The sequence below is a fragment of the Lathyrus oleraceus genome, chromosome 3 (assembly GCF_024323335.1).
Source record: "Lathyrus oleraceus cultivar Zhongwan6 chromosome 3, CAAS_Psat_ZW6_1.0, whole genome shotgun sequence".
In the NCBI taxonomy this organism is placed as follows: Eukaryota; Viridiplantae; Streptophyta; class Magnoliopsida; order Fabales; family Fabaceae; genus Lathyrus; species Lathyrus oleraceus.
In genome coordinates, this window is record NC_066581.1 from 514,826,572 (window position 1) to 514,851,218 (window position 24,647).

Below are 24,647 nucleotides of genomic sequence, written 5' to 3' on the forward strand. Positions count from 1 at the left end.
TGAATGATGTGCTAGTGAACGATGAGGACGACGAGCTTCTGGAAGAGTATGGCTATCACTCATTCCTCAAGAATCTGGCAGGGGAGTATTATGTCATCAATGTCAATTGTGGGCTAGTGGCCTCAAAACCTCTCTTAGTTGTGTAGTTGTGCCAACCAGGACTTACTCTAGTGTGGCAACATGATTGCTGTTAGAGGTTGTCTCCAGTATGTTGATGTCTCTTTGGTGGAGCATATTGAAGGTTCTCTTAAACCCTGAGTATAGTACTTGTCACGAATTATGAGTTTTTTTGTTGTACTAGGATGTCAACATTGTTTAGAAAATAAGTGGATCCTTGTATTATAGGATTTACTCGCAACAAATGAAGGCTTATGAGCATTTCCTATCCAGGTACAATAGGTTATGAAAGAGGTCAATGTGATAATCCACCATGACAAGGTTGTTGTATAGATCTGAAGAACATGAAAGTTTGGAACGATCCTTGATCTACTCTTGAAGGAATGAAATCTTATTGCATGTGGCCAGATGGAGATGCCACTAGAATTGGATCGTCTTCCACCAAGTGAAGGGGAAGAAGAGGTGAAGCTTTGGCAGCTTCAGCGGCTGCAACAACAACTTGTTATTGAACAGAAGATTGAGTGAATTTGGATATCACCATGCTCCATGAATTTGATAATAGATCTTTTTGAGAAGGAGATTGAAACTTCAAGAAGAAGATGGGGAGTTGGATCTTTGGTGGAGAAACAATGTTTTTTGTGGAAATTAGTGAGAATCAAAAGTTGATTTTCGTAGATGTTGTCATTGTTCTTTTAGGAACCAGAAGTAGAAGATGAAGCAATGAAGTTACATCTCACGACAATGAAGCAATACTTCTGGTGTAATGGAAGGGGGCTGAAGGTTAACATTCCAACAATCAAGTCAATGAGCGAATCAGAAGTAATGTAAGAGTGAGGATATATTATAATACCTAAAATGATGCGCTTTTACCCTTATATATTAAGAGAGGTTGAAACCACTAACGAGCGATGTGGCGTGTTGTGCGGTCAATTGTCTGATCAAATTGGATGGTGATTGATTTGTTGGGGTTAGAATGGTCGGCTTGTTGCCAAAGTCAGTGTCTGCCTTTTTGACCCACATTTCCATTTGGAATTAGCTCTTTGGCCTTTTTCCATGGACCTTGCGGGCGACCCAGAACATGTGTACATTCTCCAAGGTTGGGGATGCATTACCCAGTTAGAAGAAAAATGTGTGCTTCAAGAGTGTGAGAATAAATTCTATATCATGTAATTAGTATAATGTATAAAACCCGTCATGAACCAAATATGATGTATCCGTTTGTTGAGTTTAACGTATCCATGAGTATGTGTTCTCAAATGGTTTATATCCTCAACATAAAGATCGTAAAAATATAAATCTTAAAATTGAAGAATACAAAAATTTAATTAGTTTACGGTAATTGGGAGACCTCATAAAATAGATGTTTTTTTTGTGTGTTGAAATTATGATATTTTGAAAATTAAATTGAAAAGGAATGTATAAAGAAAATAAAGTTGAACGTGGTAGTTTTGTAAAAATTCTAAAAAAATAAATACTTTGTTTAAAGAAGAAAAGAAAAACATGAACACTTAAAAGGTAATTGAATAGTTTATTGGTGATCATTAGCTACAAGAATAACTACATTATTATACAAGAACAAAAGTTAATCTATCTTTAAGGGTCACATCATCTTGGCACAATGTAATTTTTGAGGTAGGGACAAGAAAGTAGTCTATCAATCCATAATGCTAGGAGTTAACACAAACTTAGTACTAATTTATTATCTTATGCTTTTGTTTTTAGTGGAGATTTTTGTTTCGACAAAAGATGTTACTATAGGACAACTCTCCAAAAGTTAACTCCCATTCTAAGTAACATTGCATTATTAAGATAAGTGCAATGCACCAAATATGTATTATATTCTTAATCCTCGAAACAAAAGAGAAAAAGAGACAATTATCCTATGATAACGATGTTTCAATGTGTGGATTTCGAACATTAGTGGACAAATTAACGTCCACAATTATACATAAAAATATGCTTTGAAATGACGGGTTTCAAATTTAGTTCAAAAGGAATGTTAATTGTTTTATTGACTTACATAGAAATGTTAATGGTTCTAAATGATACTTAGAATGGATAATGACAAAAGTATTAGGAAAGGAATTTTGAACCATCGTTATCATTGATAAATCAAGAGAAGATTATAACAAGATTACGATCAATATTTTATTCAATTTCTTATCTAATTTTTTGAAAAATACACTCACCTTAAAATCTCTTAAAATAACAACATTTTCTTAAATTCTTAAAAATGAAATAATGTCCTTAAACTTGCATATATCAACTAATATTTTTAATAACAAATAAAAAATCATAAATATGTAAATATAATTTTTCCCTTAATTTTTTATAATCCTCGTCGAAGATTGTATTAGGCACATAAAATAAATAACTAATTTTCAATAATTAATATTTGAATAACTAATTACATGATCTATATTTTGAAATAATTATTAGTAAAAGGTTTAGCTCTCATTGATATGTAAGCTTAGTTTTATTTTATTCTTTTAGTAAAATAAACTTAGCTTAATATGTACGCATTTCTTACTATACGTGGTAGAATGTAGATAGAGAATAAACGAAGTATTTGATTTTTTTTACCAATTTACAATTAAATAAGAACTTTTTTTAAGAGTAGGACAAACACTTTTTTTAATATTCCCTCATATTTATTTATTTTATTGAGTTTAGTTTTAGAGTAAAATATTCGCATGTATTTTATTCAATAAAAAATTGATAAATGGAATATATTTAGCAATTTTCATATTTATTTTGTAAGTTAATGTGATTGAAGTTTAGAGATAGAAAAGAAGTTATTACGAATAAACAGTCATTTTGACCATTGAATTTATAAGATGTTGTCAGTTGTCACTATCCTTCTTAGTAAATTACAACAGAGTATTGTAAAAATAAGTTTCTAATTTCAACACATTTAAAGATTATAGTAATGACACTTATACATTCAAATACTAAAATGGTTATTTATTCAAATTATTTTTAATTAGACGAGTTTAGTCGAAATGTATATATTTAATTAGGATTAACATAAAAATAAATAAAATTATATTAACTATATATAAAAAACAAATTACATGTGTTTTTATGATTTTGATATTATTTATATCACAAATTTTTCATAAATCTTTTAATGTCGAATATACGTCAGTTGAAATTTTCACATATAATTGATTATGTAAAAAAATCAATCGAGTTTTATTGCACAATCCTAAAAATTAGTTAATATTTCTCAATAATATTACTGATATTCCAAATTCAAATTTCAACTCTTTTGATTTGGAAGTACATAAATATTAATTGTCTTCAAGAATTCTATTGTGTGGATATCATTGACTATAACAATATTTGAATTGAATGAGTATGGACTATCGTAACTTAAAAAAAAAATTCCTCCGAAATAAATCCAACACATAAACATTAATCATATTGAGTTGAATTTTTTTTGGAATCAATACATCCCTGTTTCGGAAAAAGATTTTGCATTTAATATTATCTAAATTAAAAGGATATGTGCTTTCAATAATTGCGGTAAGAGGATTGCTATTTGTTATAATAAGCAAGTCCTGTGGAATATCAAATGTAATATCAATGTCATTAGAATCTCCCATTAAACCATCACCAATGAGAAAAATAAACAGTACTTCAAAAACATTCAATACTATATAAACCATAGACTATCAAACTAAAGGATATTAATCATGATATTCTTCAGAGTGAAATAAACATATTCATTATTGACTGTCTCAGGTACACCTAATTTGATAGTCATACAAACACGTACACACCAATCTTTATATAACCATCTCCAGTCTCCACCAATTATAAAGTGCATATATGGCTCGCTAAAAAATTCACACATGCAATTCTATTGATTTCAGCAATCATCAATCGACATCAACTTTGTAGCCGTCTTTGGTAAAATCATTTCACCAAATCCTTCTTACGATAACACTTGTAGAATTATTGACCAATAGTGGATGTTAAATATAATAAATCATCTTATGTAACAAATGTTTAACAAAGGAAAACAAATATACATTAATACTACAAGAGTGTATTTCTATCAATTAACCACTAACAAAATCATTGCAGGACAATGTCTTTAAGAATGAGATGCATAAATTATCATTTGAATGACATGTTATGGAAGATATGGAAGACGCAGTATTGATAAAATATGATTTTTGGACTTTTTTTACTTTTCCAACTTGAATCGTATTGGAATATTATGAGAAGGACACGCCATTGATGCACCGAACATGTCACATAATGTTATTACAAATTGGCTTGGGCTAATGTATACCAAAGTAACTTAAGCATCAAAGTGTATGTCATAAAAAACACACAATGAATACCAACATATAGTAAGCAAACATACCACCGACAAATTTCTCTACCAAAATCTCAAATTGATTCCCAAGTGTGTTAATCAATGTCACAAAGTGACTTATCTGATGGCCAAAATCATAAACAAACAACCTGGGTAATTTTCCATATTCTTGTAATATAAAGGATAAAAAAGGAGATGAAATTAAGTAAATTGACCTTGATGCATGATTTTAAAAATATATAGTTCAAAACATATTTGGTTGTTATCAATTTTGCGATAAAATCTAACCACATTCATCTCAAATTCCATGTGATATGTTCTATACTTCATTTTCAGAGAATTGATAAAAAAAAAAGATTGTCATGAGACGTTGGTAATGATTCCAAAGATTATGAAAAGCAATAAATATATATTGAATCAACAAAATAAATTTTGAATCACATTATGAAAAAATAGTTATGAAATGGAACCTATGAGACATTGAAGTGCAAGAGTGGCTTCAATAATGGAGGTAAACATGATAAATAATAAAAAAAAGTAAAGAATACAATATAGAGATTGTCCCATATACTTATAAAGTGCAGTTAGTAAATTTTCAATATAATATTAATATTGATAGTATGAAAAATAAATAGACAATAATTACTCTTAGTAGTGAAATCCTCGTTTCTATACAAAATCATTAATTTGTTTAATGGCAATGGTGTCATTAAACATTGTAGTGCGCATACTCTTAAATGTTCATATCGACGATTCAACTAGTGTGTAACCTTGTTATATGTATAGTCACAAATATATATTATTCAATTAATGAAGTCATAGTAAAATTAAAAAGACATCAACATTCATTATCATACACTTATAACATTAATTCCTTTTTTTTTACCTTTGGTGTGCGATTAGAGGATGAATTGTACACTTATAAAGTCCATATTTATCATTTCCAAGATGATATTAATGCCTCTGATATGGAAAACTAAACAGACAATCATTTTTATTAGTGAAATCCTCGTTTCTCAACGAACACATTAATGATTCAGGAAAGTGTGTCATTGAACACCTCTATCATTCAAATGGGAAATTTTTATTATGATAGTTCAAATAATTTGTAATACCGATAAATGTGCACTCAACTTGGAAAACATGCATTAATTAATGAAGTCATGGAAAAACTAAAAAACATCAATATTCATTATTCTACATTTCATTTCTAACAAGATTTAATAACGCTACGTAAAATGTTGTCATTGGATCTCGATATACATGTCATTCATGAATTATCCATGATGAGATATTAAGTGTATTCCTTTAACGAAAATATGAAAAAAACTAAACACACATCAACATTCAGTATTCTACATTTTATTTTCAACAAAATTTAATAACTCTATGGAAAATGGTATTATTGAATCTCGCAATACATGTAGTTTATAATTTCTCAATGATGAGATATTAAGTATATTTTCTTAATAAAGATATGAAAAAACTAAACAAACACTGGCATCCATTATCCACATTTCGTTTTACAACATAATTTAATAACAATATGGAAAATTGTGTCATTAAATCTCGCAATACTCGTAGTTTATAAATCCCCAATGATGAAATATTAAGTTCATTTCCTTAATGAATATATGAAAAAACTATTAGGTTATCTCGATTTGATTGTCTGATACTATCACGAAAATACATAAAGTAGCCAGCTGAAATGATTAGTAAACATCGTAAGTCATCAATTTACATTAGATAATAACAAATCATTTTCACACATCATGAACAAGCACGTGAAAGATATGTGAATGACATAAAGGTAACAATGTATTCCATAAATTAAAAATAAAATAGTGTTTATGAAATACAACAAATAAAAATAAGCTACAGTTCTCAAAATGATGAAACTGTTTGGAATCCATGATCAAGCCTAACCCGTTTTTTCTTTTCTAACTGGATGTCAACAGTGCACAACTACCTTATTCCATAATCATCAACCAATTAGATATTGTGATCATTTGATCACATAGCATATTTACCAATGTCATACAAAGCTATGTCCTGCAAACACATAAATGATTTAATTATAAATAATGTAAAAACAGAAAAGAAAAATATATCAATAGGAAATGTAATGAGAAACATCAAAATAATAAAATACTAGATTCTGTAAGTAACATCATCACACCTTATGTTTCCAAAATCCATAGTGAAAAGTGAAGGAAGTTGTGTGATAACCTATTCAAATGAAGAAACCATTGTCGATTTTCCTTCTCTGTGAATCATTTGATACAAGATTTTGTCCAAATCATGATTGACAAATCAATTACAAATTTATCACTTCAACTTCTAAGAGGTTCTGATACCATCAACGTCAACACCTTGAACATATCCATCAACATCTTGACCACATTCGTTGAATAACACCATCAACATATTGATAAAAATATCAAGATTGACAAACGACATTAAGTAACAACTTCTTCTTGTATACATAAAGTATGCACATGGTTTACATAACTTTATTGAATTTACAAGGAAGGATCCTTTAAAGCTGCAAAGCATTTGATGACAGTCCGTCATTGCATGAATTTAGTAGAAGAATCGGATCAAAACAAGTGAAAGATAAGCCAAAATGAAGAAGAAAGACCAAAGAATAAGGAAAAAATATTGTGAAGATTGTGGACTTACGAAAAATTTGAGTGAAAGGGAGCAAAAAAGAGTATAGATTCGGAAATAATCACATGTACCATCGTGCAGCATCGCGCGCATGATAGGAGCCATAAAAGTTGCATCGCACGCGATGCAACTCATCATGTGATGATCCCTTTTCTGGGCTTTTTCTGTCACGTCTGACCCATTTTGAGCTCTTTTAAGGGGAATGTTTACACTTTGATAAGGGTTACGAAAATTAGAGAGTAAAGCATGATTTGGAGAGCATCAAAGGATATTTTTAGGGCATTTGAAGTCATTACTTCAAGGTAACTCATATGTTATTTTCATCTATCAATTATGATATTATTCTGAATTAGGAGCAGTTAAGCTCCCCTAGGTTAGGTTGTCTTATGATGAACTTATTTCAATATTGTTGGGTTATATATTTATTTGACTTTGTATGAACCTTTTTTATCTATAATGTCATTCAATTTCTTATTGTTCTTAATGCTTTTTATGTGAGACACTCTTTTAAATTGATTTTGGGCACATGTGGAATACTGACCATTAGTCTATGTGTTGGACCTAGGGAAATTACTGTACTTACGCTGGTTGAATAAGAATAGGAGATCCCGAGTAGTGGCATAGGGATTTAACATTTTGTGCATTGCCTAATCCTGCTTACGCTGGAAGACTATGGATAGAAAGCTCGGATTAGTGGTTAGTGAGTTATTTCGTGAAGCGTCGACTATAACGGTTTTACTAATTCGCATTGGGGTTATAGTGCTAAGATCATTTATACAAGACATCAAACATCAACAATAGAGAAATAGGGGATTTTAAAACACAACTTGGTCACTTTCGGAATTATGTTTAATCTCTTATTTACTTTTCGCATTAAAACTCAACCCCCCCCCCCTCTCCCCTTTTACTATTTTTTATACATTGCACACATTTTGCCTTGTTAGAAGCAGTCCCTGTAGAATCGATATTTTTATTACTTCGACATTATCGGTACACTTACCGAGAAGTCATCATGTTTTTGGCGTTGTTGTCGGGGATTATTGATATCTCAACCAGGCGACGTTTGTGCAACATTTTATTTTTATTTTATTTTTATCTTCTTGTTTATCATAGTGCTACTGAGGTATTTTTTATTTGTGTATGTGTGGTTCATAATCAGCATTAATACCATTGGATCTAGAGATTGAAAGAACCACACATGCTCTCAGAAAAGTAGTAAGAGAAGAAACTATGGACGATGGAATACCAGTAGAAGAGCAACTATCACGTTATTATGAATCTAAAGAAGAAGTCACCATGGCAGCTTCACCATACTTAACTATGGGGGATTACTATAAAAGAACCGATGAAGGACAAGTTTCAAAAGGGTTTGTACTGGCAGACCCTGCTAACTTTGATATTAAGAATTATATACTTTCAAGTTTAAGAGAAAATTTGTTCGATGGGAACGCGATTAGAGACGCGTGGGAGCATCTTGCATGCTTCTACAAAACAACTTCAATGTGTAAAACAACTGATGTCACTGAAGAACATGTTAAATTCAGGTTGTTTGGGTTCTCATTGATTGGAAGGGTGAAAGATTGGTTATTTTTCCTTTCCAATTTAACAATTTAGACTTGGAAGAAATTGGAGTACAAATTTAGGAAAGATTCTGCACTACTACTCAGTTTAACGAGCGCCGAGCAGATATTATGAATTTTGAGCAGCAGGAAACTGAGTCAATATATATATATATATATATATATATATATATATATATATATATATATATATATATATATATATATATATATATATATATATATATATATGCCTCTATCTCTCTCTCTCTATCTCTCTCTCTCTCTAGAAAATATTTATTTCACTTGAAATTTCCTTAGTTTTTGCGAGTGAAACTTTACTTGTGAGGAAGAATTTTGTAAGTGGTTGTTGTGTTTGTTTAATTTTTAGGAGTGTGATACTCTTGAAAATATTGAGTTTAGTTTGTGAGATAAACCAGTCATAAATCTCATTTGTAGTTTATATAGCTTTATGGAAAAAAGTTATGTTTTAGTTATTGAGATCAGCCTGAAAATCTCTAAGAAGGTTCTAGCTTAGCCTATGGTAAAAGATGTTTGTGGTTAGGGATAACCCTGTAAAAATTTCAAGATCGTTTTGTATAAAGGTTCGTGGGCATAACCTATAAAAGCTCACAAGCTTATAGTCAAAATCTCAAGAAGACCTTTTGGGGACATGACAACGCCAATGTTCGACCTGTAACACCCTAAACAACCACTAATACTTTACTCACAAAACATGCGGAAATCATAATTAAATAATACACTCACCAGGGCATCACAATTCTCTATATAAAACATCCTTTCTCAACAATTTAATAAAACATCGGAAGTCATTTATGAAAACTCAATATAATTCAGTTAATCCTTGAAATTCATAAAACAACTTTAAATAACTCTCAAAATAAACATCAACGACAATCCCATCCTAGTGTTACAGTATCCATAACGACACTTGGAAATTCTAAACAATACCGACATAAACAATAAAGTGTGAAGAAGGCATGTTAACACCCTCTTCCAAGGTAATCAATCACTAAGGTTTCCTAGTCCCTACATAAGTATCTGAATCAAAAGCGTATAAATAACACAAGAAAACAAAAAGTGGTGAGAAGTCATTCAAATAAGTTAATGATGCATAAAACATTGAGGGTAGTACAATCAACATAAATAAGTATTCATAATAATCGCCATACACAATAATAATCACTCACAACATTAATCATTCACATATGTAAAAATAAATGTAATATACTCTTCTTCTCTATTTAATTTTGCATGTGGTACCAATTTTGGATATCAGAGTTATGTTACTGATTTTATCCCCTTACTGATGTTTCCTCTTCGAACCTAGTTCCTCTTCAAACCTAGACTCGTCACTGATCCTCTCTTCTAAACCAGCAACTTGTCTCTGGACCAAAGTCCATACACCTATTTCATATAATTCGTGGTTCAAAAGATGCAACAACAAAAAATACACATGTAACAATCATTATTGGTACCTCTTCGAACCGTAAACACCGCCAATATCAGGTCACCATCGTAGTTCCTCTCTGAACCACACTTCTTAACATAGTTCAAAGATATATATATATATATATATATATATATATATATATATATATATATATATATATATATATATATATATATATATATATATATATATATATATATATGTAATGATAGCGTAATAATTAATTATGTAAATACTCACCAATTCTCATCAAATTGATTCTTAACAAATCAAATTGACACAAAACATTACTCATTTATTCACACAAACCTAACATAACAACTCAACTCACCACACTCATCAACAGTCAGCAAATTCACAAACCACTTTACCATCAATCGAATCAAACAACTCAATTTACACATTTAGAACATTTGATTCCCATCCTCATACAAACATATAAACTCTAAGAATTTACTATGATGTAGTACTGCATGTTAGCTTCCCAACACTTTGAATCGCTCCTCAAACGGAGTCACAAAACTCAACTTACGCCTGAAATATTGCACTTGGCACAAAAACCATAGAGCTACTACAAAAACTCGTGTTGGCTAACACAACCTGTAGCACTCCCTAGGAAAAACCCTTATATAACATGCCTCTAGTACAAAAACAAGAATGCTGCTACGGCTGCCCGTAACAGCTCCCATAACCCAACATTATGTTTTGCGAATTTGTGCAATTTCTCTTGTTTTTCAACCCCGCATCATACTCTAAACCCCAAATTTTGAATTCTAACAATCCCAAAACATATCATAACTTAAGGTACATGAATCATATAGTAATTAATACTTGATAACATAAAAATCAACATCATCACATTAATTCATCATGTTTTTCATCAATACATAACATCAACATATGAACATCATCATCTAAAATATTCTCATGGCATCAATCATACAAATTCACATCAAAACAACACATAGCATGATTAACACAATTAAAACTAACCATAAATCAATCCAATTGTGTAGGTTCTGCATAAACCTCACACAATTCACAAACGCTCAACAATGGAGGACAAAGGAGAAAGGGAAAAATAAAGGGGGTAAGGATCCCCCTCTACCTTACAAGATTAAGCATCCTTATCATGAATAATCCCCCTACCTCTAATTTGTGAAAAAGTTTGTATCTTGATGATTGAAACTACATCTCTTCACTTTTGCTCTGCTAGGGCTTTTCTCTTCTCTCTTGGTCTTTTTCTCTCAATTTCACGTATTGACTGATTTTCTCTCATTCCCCTAGTTTAAATAAAATAAAATAAAATAATTTTTTTCCATAACTTTACTAATTTCCCTTATTTCTTATTTATTCACTATACCTCACCAATTCCCATCAATTTCTATTTTCTTCACAACCATTTATTCTTTATTTTCTCTATATTTCAACTAATTAAATAAAAATCTATAATATTTCTACCCACTCTAATGAAATTAAATAAAACAAATAACTAATTAAAAACACACCAAAGCTCAAATAAAATCAGATGATTAAAATTAGGGTGTTACAACTCTCCGACACTTAAAGAATTTTCGCCCTCGAAAATTACCTAAAGGAACCAACTCTGAATAAGACTCCCACATCCAACTCTCCAACTCCCACTTCACACTTCGTCCACCAGGTACTCCCCACACCATTTTAATAAAAGGAGTCTCTTCTCAAGTGTTTCACTTCTCAATCCTCAATCTGCATGGGTGATTCCTCGACAGTCAAATTCTCTCTCACTTGCACATCATCCAACCGAATCACATGAGAAGGACCATGAATATACTTCAGAAGCTAAGACACATGAAAGACACTATGAACATTCGAAAGAGATGGTGGTAAGGAAACTCTGTAGGCCATTTATCCCACTCTCTAGAGGATTTGATATAGACCAATAAAAAAAAGATGTTAACTTTCGAGACTTCAGCGCACGACCAACACCAGTCACCGATGTGACTCTCAAGAACACGTGATCTCCTTCTTGGAACTCAAGTGCATTTCTTCATTTTTCATGGATACTCTTCTGACTGCTCTACGACACCTTCATCTTCTCCTGAATCATCTTAACTTTCTCAGTAGTCTTCTGAACAATCTCTGGTCCAAACACAACATTTTCACCTAATTCATACCAATACAAAGGTGTCTTACACCATCTACCATACAAAGCCTCAAAATGTACCATTTCAATACTAGAATGGTAGCTTTTGTTATAGGTGAACTTGATCAATTACAAGTAACTATCCCAATTACCTCCCTGCTCCAAAACATAATTTCTCAATAAATCTTTTAAAGATTAGATAGTCATTTCTGCCTGACCGTCCGTCTGGGGATGATAAGTAGAACTCAACCTCAACTTGGTTCCAATGCTTCTTGCAAACTATTCTAGAACCTTGACATGAACCTCATATCTTTATAAGAAACAACACTCAAAGGATTTCCATGCAGCTTCACAATCTCGCTAGTGTAGATCTCTACTAACTTTTATAAAGGACAATTGATCTTTATCGGAACACAATGAGCCGACTTAGTCAACCTATCCACCACAACCAAAATTGGATCACTCCCTTTAGCAGTATTTGGCAAACCCACCATAAAATCCTTAGAGATATTATCCAACTCCCACTCAGGAATACTCAAGGGTTTCATTAATCAAGATAGTTTCTGATGCTCGACCTCCGACTTCTGGCAAGTCAAACAAGAATAAACAAACTCGGAAACAACATTCTTCATACTTGGCCATTAAAATATCTTCTTAAGATCTTGATACGTCTTATTAGCTCTAGGATGAATATTGTCCTCTGATTTTCCTCAAGAATTCTCTTAAGCTCTAGAAAATATGGCACACAAACTCTGTCTCAAATTCTCATAACTCCATTTTCATCAACTTTGAAGTCTACTTCTTTACCATGATTGATTAACACCAACCGATCAATCGGTCCCAAATCCAACTTATGACCTACTTTGATCTCTTCAAGCACACTACTAATCAACTTCAACATATCCAAAGGTGGTCATAATTCCTCTTCTATTAAGCATCTTTGTATAAGAAATGCACACTACTGTACATTTGGTTTGAGTAAACTATACAATTTAGTTTGAGTAAACTATACAATTCCAGCCTAGCTCATGTGTAGAGATTTCCATTGATTTACTGTCATTCAATGATTCTCATAATTAGGGTTTCTCATATTCTTAGTTATGGAGAAATTGAATTTAAAAGGTATTAAGAACAATTTGTTCTTAGCTTTTGCCCACTAACTGTTTGTTAAAATACCTCTATCACCCACTTTTGAAAGCTTGCATTACAAAGTTACATAACTCATAATTGCTTGGCTTTTCTTCCTTAGAGGTGAGAAAGTCTCAGAAATCCAACAAAGACATATATGATTTATGGTGTGGTGGGAACAATAAATTGGTTGAATTCACATAGATGAAGAAGAATGTATGTTGCATATTCTGTTTGAATAATAGTGTCCATCAACAATGTTCATAGCATGACATGTATGTCTATGAGAAATGTTGTTTAATAATGTGCACCGTCGGTAGAAATAGGGGAAGAAGAAACTTAAAAAATCATTGTGATGCAATGAAAGAAGAAACTTAAGAAATGTTGTTTAGCAATGTGCACCATACTAATTGGTTATACAATTAAAGAAGCATTGTCACTTACTAGAAGTGTGGCATGTTAAGTGATACATGTTTTAGTTGGATGAAATTGGGATGAATTTACAACAATTCTTCTTTAATCTTCCTCCATAGTCTTCAAATTTAAACTTCAAATTATTACCCAGAAAACACTGCAACATTGGTCGAGAAAAACATACGAGTTAGAGATGGTGGCGGAGACATCAACAAGTGGAAAACACACTCATGGTGGCTAGAAGATAAAGTGACCAAGGGAGAGTTGTGGTGACGGCGAGAAAGTTACGGGTGATGGAAACATTTGAGCAAAAGTGAAGGAAAAGAATATGCTTTTGGATTTTTCAAATGGGGAAAAACACAAACACCTTATGTGTATTCTCATGAACACTACAATTTCATGGTTGACATTTAGCAAGGTTTAAAACCCCTCAAATCTAAAAGTGTTTTTTTTATAATAAAACATGACGTTGAGTTTAAGTAACGTAGCATGCCACGTCAGTTTCAATCAGAGAAAATAGACGATAAAAACCTAAAATATCGACAAAAAATTTTAGGAGGATTATTATTCAAAGAAAATTAATTTTTATAGAAACTAAAATTAAATGATGAATGATTTATATGAAGGAAAAACATATTTAAAACCTTTATATAAAAATCCAAGATACATTCAAATATTTTCAAAAAAAAACTAATTATCATATCAACATAAAAAAAAAAAAAAATTGACTTAAAGAAATTCTTCTAATAAATATTTTTCATGTTCTTCATTGTTCTCTCCAATATAATATGTTTTATTGAAAAGTTGGGTTCAACATTCATTTCAAATAGAATTGCTCATCTATATTTAAAAAAATATAGAGGATGATAAGTTTGTCAATATACTCAACAATATTAGTACAAATACTATGTACATAATGTGTAGTCAAATCATTTAATATCTTGAGTTTATTTGTATTTTTTTAACTCTTCAAATGCAACAAAATTACAATGTTGCAAGATGAATCTATTTCTTTTGAAAGAAGTTTCAGAAACTTATAATCAAACAGTAACTTAAACTGTAGAAATTTTATTGTTTTTCACTTGACAAAAATTCCTCGGAGGCTATGCAACAGTAACAGTACTCTCTTCAATTTTAAAGTTCTATTCAATATTCTCCGCATTCATTCATGCATTCGATATATTTTCGATAATTAATTCAAAATTAAATATTTATATTTAAATATAATTTTTGTTGATTTTAGAATTAAAAAAATATTAAATTTTATTTTTATAATTTAATCTTAATACAATTATCGAAAATATATCGAATGCGTGAATTCGGGAATAAATTACCGTAGGGTAATGAAATTAAGCAATTAAGAGGTCTGATCCAGAACCAGCCCATGACTTGCTGGTTAGCAGTATACCTTAATGGGTCCCACAGGCTCACCAAAACAAGATTACTGACTTCATCATCAAAAACTAAAAACCAAAACAACTCAGAGAAAGAGTGTGGGGTCCACATGTATAAATTGATTTTGAAATTTAAAATTAGAGTGGTAAAACTGAAATTACAAAAAACAAAATGTACCCATAACGTAAAGTGCGGATGTGGAAAACCAGACACTCACTCTGTTTTTGTACTATCTTATCTCGTCATCATCTTTATTATTTAAATGTCATAAGTGTTATTTTCAATTTAACTATGAAATTATTTTTAATTTAAGATTTTTGATGTGGGAATTTTTATTTAATAATTTGATGGTCATAATTTGATCTTTTAACAAATCGCGTGTTCAAATTCTCTAGTAGTTGTAATAGATTATTACATATAGAATTATCTCAAATTTTAAAAGGTTTGATATAGTTATGGATACAATTTAACAATAAAAAAGTAATTATGATTTAAACGATGATAATATTTTATGAAATTGTATTAACTAAAATTTAAAATTCAATTAAAATAGTTAATTTGTATTTAATAAAAACATAAATTCACTCGAAAGGATGACAAGACGATCGAAGTCGTCGAACATTTGTTATTGGACAAATTAAAGTTTTAGACATACACTTTCTAATTTGTCCATTCCAATCCGTCTTATTTTTGTGTAGTCTTTTGTGAGTACGGATATTAATATAATATTTTTTTATAATTTAAGACTTTAAAAATACAATGTGTACGACCGTCCTTCCTCGCCTTCAATATTTTTTTTAGGACATATCAATTTTTTTGGATTGCAACCTCAACTATCTTGGTACTGCCCGCTTTGTTTTTTGTAAGATAAACTTATAGCATGTTTGATTGGCTCTTAGAATATCCAAAAACAATTTTAAAGGTGTAGAAACGATTCTATTTGAAACTATGATTTATAACTTTTGAATTTAAACTTTATTTTTACATTAAAATTTGTTGTTCAACTCACTTTTACATAAATATATCCAAACATAAATTATTTTTGCTAAACTCAATTCTGCTAAAATCAATTTTAACAAACTCATTTCTATCAAAATCAATATTGTCCATCGTCATTTCAAACACACACTTAAAGGACCGTGCATGCCTAATTGCACTCTCTAATGTCTATGTCACTATACCTTTTTCCAAAAAGGCATGGATAAGGTTCCCTTTCAGGAAAAGCCTTGTTCAAACCCTACTTCAATCATTACAAGAGCTGAAAAGAAAGGTTTGTACATGTAAAATTGAGAAAGGGTTCCCAAGTCGTTGTAGGGGGAGATGGCACCCCTACCTTTCCTTTGACCTGGACAGATAACCCTGTGGAGATCGCCGGATACGTCTATAAGTACCTTACATCTAGCGAGGCCAAGATGGTTTGCCTCTTGGAGAAATTTAACATCATGGAGTCTCATGCAATGATTGAGAGCTGGCAATAGGGCGATGACTTCCCTCAATGAATACCTGAGTAAGCTTTGATATTTTGATGCTTTTATATGTATCATTTGACCGTGTTTGACCTTTATTTATTGTATTATAGGTCAAATGGATAAAATTTCTTTAGAGGAACGAGAGAAAATATGGGACAAAATCAAGGAATAACACAGGGAAACTAATAAACCTCACATTCATCATGTGGTTGTGATTCTCAAAGGGGCGAGAAGGGACGCCGAAGGCCATCCCCTATTGATTCACCAAGCGCTAAGACCTAAAAGCTTGAGGGGGATGCGACTGGAAGTGAAGTTGTTATGCCTATCCTAGAGGAGGTGGGTGTCCATAAGTCTCTTGGTGGCAAGGTTATTCCAAGTCTTCCTTGTGAAATGACCATGGTTTTGACGCTATCAAGTTTATCGGCTCCCACCTCCTTTTCTCCGAAAAGTTTCTAGGCGACTATAGGGCTCTCTGCACCAAGTAGAACCCCAAGCTATCTGATATGAAGTAGAATCACTTGCTAAGGGGGATGATGTTGGAATGCGTCGACAAGGATAAGCGGGATTATGTAACAAATGAGCTTAGAGAAATGTTGAAACATTATGAGGAAAGTTTTGCCAAGGGCCAATAGTTGTTTCAGTCCTTGCAAAAGGAGAAAAAAACATGGGCAACTAAGTTGGGCATGGTCGAGAGTAAAGCCAAGGAACTGGCCGCTTTAGAGGAGATCTTGAATTCATCCTTGGAAGATTCCCTTCACTCCAAGAAGGAATTAGAAGTAAATGTATCGAAGCTCAAGGATGACATGGTGGTGATCTATAATACTTATTTCGGGCGTACGAAGGAAAAAATGTCCTTATTCTAACCTACATTACATTTGATCCCTTTGGATATCTTAAAGGTTATTTATAATGGCCAACTGGTGGATGACAAGGATTCATCACCTTCCACACATCCAATATCTCCCTTAGTTACGGGTGCTTAGGATGACCATGATGGCGAGATGACAGTGGAAGGTGAGCCAATGACTCCTCACCTAGAGAGGGTACCCTTGTAGAAGGTAATCCCAAAATATGGTTAATGAGTTTTAGCAAACATATGGTTTTTTTCCTTGGCCATTTGTGGCTTTTCTCTATACTTTTTCCCCTAATAAAGAACCTAAATTTTGTGCCTTTTAGGAGTCTTTGCTTTTGCTTTTTTTTTTTCCTTTATTATCGTTTTTCTTGTGTGATTTTCATAGGATTTTTCTTTAGGAGACTTCATATAATTGATCATAAGCACTATTTCGCTATTTGCTAATATTTTCCCCTAAGGCGGAAAAGATCCCTTATGAAAATCTATTGCATTTTATCACCTCCAGGGACGATAAGGATTCCATATGAAGATCCATTACATTTTATCGCCTCAAGGGAGTTAAGGATTCCATGTAAGAATCCAATCTTTATTATCACCTCGAAGGGAAGCAAGGATACCCTATGAAAATTTATCATTTTATCGCCTTAAGGGAGACAAGGATTCCTCTATGAGGATCCAATATTTTATTGCGTTAGGGTGCGACAAGGATTTCTTGTTGGAATCCAGTAAGTCTGATCGCTTCAAGGGGCGACAAAAGTTCCTCCATGAGGATTTAGCCGTTTATCGACTCCAAGGGTGGCAAGGATTCATCCAAGAGGATCCAATATTTTATTTCCCCAAAGGACTGCAAGGACTTCCTCCAAGAGGATCTAACATTTTATTTCCTCTTAGGGCGGCAAGGATTCCTCCAAGAGGGTCCAATATCTTATAACCTTCAAAGTCATAACTGATTCCTCCATGAGGATCCAACATTTTATCGCCTCCAATGGCGGAAAGGATTCCTCCATGAATATTCAACATATTTTGGTCGTTATGGAAGACTTCATACAAATTTATTCCTCTAGTTTCTTGTAAAATGAGAGATTACCATGCAAATAATTTAAAATTACAAAACTAGGAGCCTTATTAAAACCTCTTGCCCCCACACGAGGAGAAAGGGAAAAAGTGCTTCTCCATGAAGACAACTTGTCCTTACAAACGACAGAGATAGAAAACTCGTATGAAATCCAAAATAACAATAAATAAAAACAAATAATGATAAAAAGAAAGGGTACTTCTGGAGCTTTCATTTGATAATTCCTTCTTCTATCTTCTCATCTTTCTGGGGAGGAGCTTATCCATCTTTCAGGACCACTTCAGGTGGTTTAATTCTCTGAACCACGCTTTTAGGGTTCACACCCAGACTTTTGACTCTCTTTAGCTTTAGAATTTCCATGTAGCATTTTTTGGACACTTTTTGGTCTCCTTGTATGACTCCAAACTGCCCATCAGAAAACAGGTATTTCATGCACAAATATAGAGTACACAATACGCTGATTTAAGGTTGGTCACCTTATGATCATATTATAAGAAGAGGGTTGTCCATAACCAGATACCTGACCTTGATCTACTTAGTCTGTTCTCCAGCCCCAAAGATGGTCTTTAGCGTTATGTAGGTCTTTACTTGTACATGCTCCCCTGAAAACCCAATTAGTGACCCTTTGAAAGCTTTTAGATCATCTTGATCGATGTGAATCATCTCAAAGGCATCCTAATAAAGTATATCTATAGAGCTTCCTTGATCTACCAACACTCATTTGATTTCACAATCGTCACACCTCACTGTGATTACCATGGGGTCGTTGTTATGGGGGTGAATGCATGTTGCGACTTTTTCCAAAAAAGTGATCTCGGCCTCTGGTGCTTTGGTATCGCTTATCTCCGTATCTGTGGGCAGGTCCCTTATAAATAATATTTGGCGAGCATATTTTCTTTGGGAGAAACTAGTGTGCTCATCCCCATCAAATCCTCATACAATAGTATTCAGGGTGTGGCGCACAATCTTGTCGTCATCTTCTTTGCACAACTTTTTTCCCTTTACGGGCACAAGGCTTCCTAAACTGTCACTCCCACGAGAGTTGGCCCTGTTTGGCCTTTGGGAGAATTCAACTTTGATATATTTCTTGAGGTGGCCCTCTTGGATTATACACTATATCTCTTTCTTAAGCTTGTAAAAATCTTCGTTGTGGTGTCCCTTAACCTTGTGGAACTTACACCACCTTCCAGGCTCGGGTTCTATGGCGTATGCTTTTGGAGATGGAGGTGTGTACATGTCATGCAAGTGGAAAACCTCCCTCCATATCTTCTCACGATGTGTGTTCAATGGTGTGAAAATCTCCACGACTTTTCCACCTCGCTTAAAGGTTGTCTTACCCCCGACGGGCAAGGTGTAGTTGTTCTTCTGTGGATGTTGTGAGCCTTTGACGTTAGGAACACACTCTTTAATGTCACAGGACTTCATCTCAGCATTACTCTTCTCGCCTTTTATATAACATTATGCCTTTGTGACCACATATTCTAACAAAGACAATGGCCTTTGAGCGAGGGACTCGTTGAAGTGCCCTGCTTTGAGACCATTTTGAATGCTCCTACAAACATTTCTTGGTTCGAAAGGAGGACTTTTATGGTTGCTTCATTGAAACAGTCAAAGTATTTCCTCAGTGACTCTGAGGGGCCTTGTCGAATGAAAGGATGGTGGTGGACATATTTCTATGTCAAATTGCTGCGAACTGGTGCATAGGTTTTTTCACCAGATCTTGGTAGCTAATGATGGAAGCTCAGTGTAGGATCACGTACCATCAGAGGGATGCATCCTTGAAAGCGCCAGATAAGAGCTTGCATTTTAGAGAATCGGGACGCTCTAATGATTTCCATATGTGTGTTGATAGAGGTGACTTTGATGATTATCATAGTGGTGGTAACACTGGAAGGTGTGGCTCAGGTCAATTTTATCGGGCCCCATGGTGGATCTCATTGTACTTGCTAAAAAAGAACAAACGTGAAACTTTAGTATATTTTGATTGTTAGGGCAGACTCACGAGGGTGGGGAGCCTTGTTTTAGAGGTGTTATTTGGGGGTTAGAGCAAGCTTACGAGAGTGAGAAACTATGTTGCTGTGTTGTTTTTGGTGAATATGGGATTGATCCCTTCAACATTGAAGTTAAGGTATTTATAGCGGCTCTAGACATGAAGTTAGAGAACTCCTAAGATGTAGTAATTGTCACACCTTGACTAGAGAATTTGTTAACTACCTACTTCTTAAGGAATCTCGGACATGACTTCTTTCCTACGTAGTTGTGGACTGCATAAATGTCATCATTTTCGTTTTCCTATCGAACCATTTAATAAGTGAAAATCATGGACTGCATAAATGTCATCATTTTCATTTTCCTAACAAATCATTTAATGAGTGAAAATCATGTCTAAACACCATCATTGTTGACTACCTACTTCTTAAGAAATCTCAGACATGACTTCTTCCCTACGTAGTTGTGGACTGCATAAATATTATCATTTCCGTTTTCCTAACGAATCATTTAACAAGTGAAAATCATGTCTAAACACCATCACTTAGAAAATCGCCCAAGAAGGATAGTTTCTTGTATCGTCCATGCATGTCTTTTACAAACATATCAATATACTTATTAAAAAAACACATTTTTAATCTCATTCTACGTGATTTTACAACATTTATAAATAAAAAAATCAACTTATCCTAATTATTTTTATTCCATTCAATCTCAAAATTTCAACATTTTATGTACTGATTTAAAAAAATGAAGTTATGTATTATTTTAGTAAGATGGATATCTACTTTCATTCCATGATAAGGAAAGTGTCCACATATTATTCTCGTGGGAATATAATACTAAAGCTACTTAGAATGTTGATTCCAAAAAAGTTACTTAAAATATTAAATTAGTCATAAAAGTTCATCTTAAGATCAGATAACGTCGTAATAAGCACATGATTAGAGACAATAATTAAAAGCATTATCAAAGCTTCTTTTGGATTCATAAAGCCAATATTACTACAAAACACATCCATTAATAAAATGCAATTTACTTATTTATTTATTTATTATAGTACTAAATTTCATTCTTGAAAACACAGCAACACAGTACCAAAGGAATGAATGAATGAATAGAATAGCACCACCACAAATTTCACCACCTTCCATTAAACAAAACAAAACAATAAAACTTCTGATCAAACACCAACACTTTCTGCTTCTTTCTCTCAGACACGAATACTATACTACAATTTAAACAAAAATAAATAAATTAATAATTAATAATCCTTTCCATTTCTTACGGGAGAAAAAAAATAAAATTCCAGAAAGAAAAAAAAAACACAACCAAATAATGACACTGACAATTTCACTGTACAAATTTCACTATCAAACAAATTTGATCTGAGCAATGAACAGAGAAATTTAATTAAATCATACCAAACATTTCATAACAGTAAACTTACATAATCACATAAATAATATTTTAATCCAAGAACTAACACAATTAGTATATACTAATATTTTAATAATTAATTAAGCTTACATAATCACATAAATAAATATAACACATAAAATAAAATAATAAATTCTCTTCAATGTTAACAAAGGTGGTAATCATCATCATCCATAATCTCATTACATAAACTAAAATTAAAATTTAAAAAAAAGCTAATTAATTAAAAATTAACCAAGTAATAATACATAGTACTTAAAAATCTATCTAACAAATTATTTAATTTTCTTCCATTAAAGATCAATTAAAGATCTATTAAAGATCAAGAAGAAGATGAACCATTAGCACGAACAGTTACTCCAACATCATTCTGGTAGTGATGATTATGATTATGATTATGAGTATGAATCTCAAGTTTTGTTTCACCTTTGTTGATGTTATTGATGTTGTGTTCTTCATTCTCAAGAGGCAAGAAACTCTTAACACCAACATTAACCTCATTGTTGATGTTGTTGAGGTTGTTGTCGATGTCGTTGAGGTTGTTGATGTTGTTGTCTTTTTTAGCGAAAGTGTTTTTGTTGTTGTGCATCCAAACTTTGAGAACACTTCGATCAACACAGATTTCGTTGCAGAATTCATGAACATAATCTTCGTCTTTTTTCTGCATCTTCCAACCAACTTTCTCAGCGAATTTCAGCATCTTTTCTTTCTGATCTTGAGTGAATTTTGTTCGGAAGCGTTTTCTAGTGTGGGAGCCAGGAGAGATCATGGCGGAGTTAGGGGCTGAGACGTTTTCCGGCAAGGCGGTGGAGAGGGCGAGGAGCATGTGAGGGGCGGAGGGGTAGTAAGTTGAGGAGATCGGCGGTGGAGAGGATGAATTCGGGCTGCGGGTGGAGAACGGCGGCGGTGGGAGAGGCTGATGACGGTGGTGAGGTTGATATTCGATTACATGCGTGGTGGTGGAGAGATGTGGCTCTTCGGGTTCACGGCGGTGGAAATTACGGTGACAGCCACAGGCAGCGCATTTTAAGGATGTTGGGTCGGCGGATGTTGCGGTGGGGGATGTCATGAATTCGCCGCAGCCGTCGAGGGCGTGACCACCTAAGTTTGCTGCGTGGTTTTTGAGACATTCTTTGTAAGTAACAGTTACGAGGTTGTTGTGGTGGTTGTTAAGGTGGTGGTGGTGGTGGTTGTGGAGGCGTTTGAGAACACCGTTGGAAAAAGATGAGATTTTTGGTGTTGTGGTTGTAGTGGGAGTGGTGATTTTGGTGGGTGTTTCGGTTTCATGTTCTGGTGATTTTGTTAAGGTTGTTGTAGATGTTGTTAAAATGGTTGGTAATGGTGTTGTTGTTGTTGTTTGTGTTGGGGTTATGTCCATGGCTCTAACATCTATGGTTGAAGAAAAGATTTTTGTGATATTAATAATAATTTAAGGAGAAAAAAATGATATAAAAAAGGGGACAAGGTTAGCTTTTTATGCTTATAGGTTTAGGTTTTCTTTGTAGATTAGAGATTAGAGAAAGAGATGACATGTATTATATATACTCCATGAATTGAAGTTTTTTGAGAGTTTTATGAGTTTGATGAGTGATGGATGACACTGTTTTATCATTGAGAAATTAAGGGGTTTTGGTTTTGGATTTGGGGTTTGAAAAAAAGTGAAAATTAAAAAGAACAAAGGTTAGAAGGAAAAGGGGGAAGAGATGAAGAAGAGAAAGGTTTTTTTGTTTGTTGGAATGATGATGCAAAATGAGAAATGAAAATAAGGTTTATGTGTGGTTGTGGCTTCTTAACCACTTGTTTTTTTAACTAGGGTTATAATCCATGGTTAAGATGTTGACCCTACTTGAGGTTAGATGTGAGTAATAAATATGCCTTGTTTGCCCCATCACTATGTCTTTGTTGGTGTTATGTTGAGTGTCTATTTAGTTTTGGTAAGAATTTAATTTAAATGAATTGATTTTGGTTTCAAATTATTTAAAAGTGAATATATTTATTTTTGAATAAAATTATATAAAATTGAGTTAAATATAGTAAATTTATTGTTAATTTTATAAATAAAAATAAAAATATTGTAGAAAGATGTAAGAAAAAAATTAAGAAAGAGGATCTAAACTTAACTTTAAGTTTACGATAAATAAATGATACTAGAGGTTTAGGTTTAGGTTTGATCAAGAGGGTACGTGGTCTTGACAATCATTTCAGAAATATTAGAGTTAGAAAGACGAGACAATGAAGTCAGGTTGGTGGAAAGACCTTTAGTTTAGGTTTGGTAACACGATGATCCACCGTTATTGCATGTTTAATATTTTTTTATCGTAGTTTTGAGAACTAATATGTATAGTTTCCGACTCACCGTGATTTTCCACGTTGTTTTTCATGTTTTTCAAACACACTTAGTAAGGAAATGGTGATTTTGAATATATGGGAAATATTTGATGCATTTCTTTTTTGCGATTTATATTGGTAAAAGTACGTCTTTCTTACACGATTCTTAATTGAAGAGAAGTATGTTGAATGAGAATTTTATCAAATTGAATAAACATTCTAGTTAAAGAAACGATAATAGCTCAAATATATAGGGAGGAAAATAATAAATATTATAAGTA

The 24,647-nt window shown here is 32.8% G+C and overlaps 1 protein-coding gene across 1 annotated transcript; it reads right to left on the bottom strand.

Moving 5' to 3' along the window:
- Positions 1–22,159: 22,159 nt before the first annotated feature.
- On the bottom strand, positions 22,160–23,800 carry LOC127128550 (zinc-finger homeodomain protein 9). Its single transcript, XM_051057895.1, has one exon. The coding sequence runs from the start codon at positions 23,414–23,416 to the stop codon at positions 22,361–22,363; it is 1,056 nt and encodes a 351-aa protein (XP_050913852.1). The 5' UTR covers positions 23,417–23,800; the 3' UTR covers positions 22,160–22,360.
- Positions 23,801–24,647: the final 847 nt, after the last annotated feature.

What these genes read in the sequence shown, in the direction of transcription:
- LOC127128550 (XM_051057895.1), bottom strand. Translation starts at nt 23,416, where the DNA reads ATGGACATAACCCCAACACAAACAACAACAACAACACCATTACCAACC.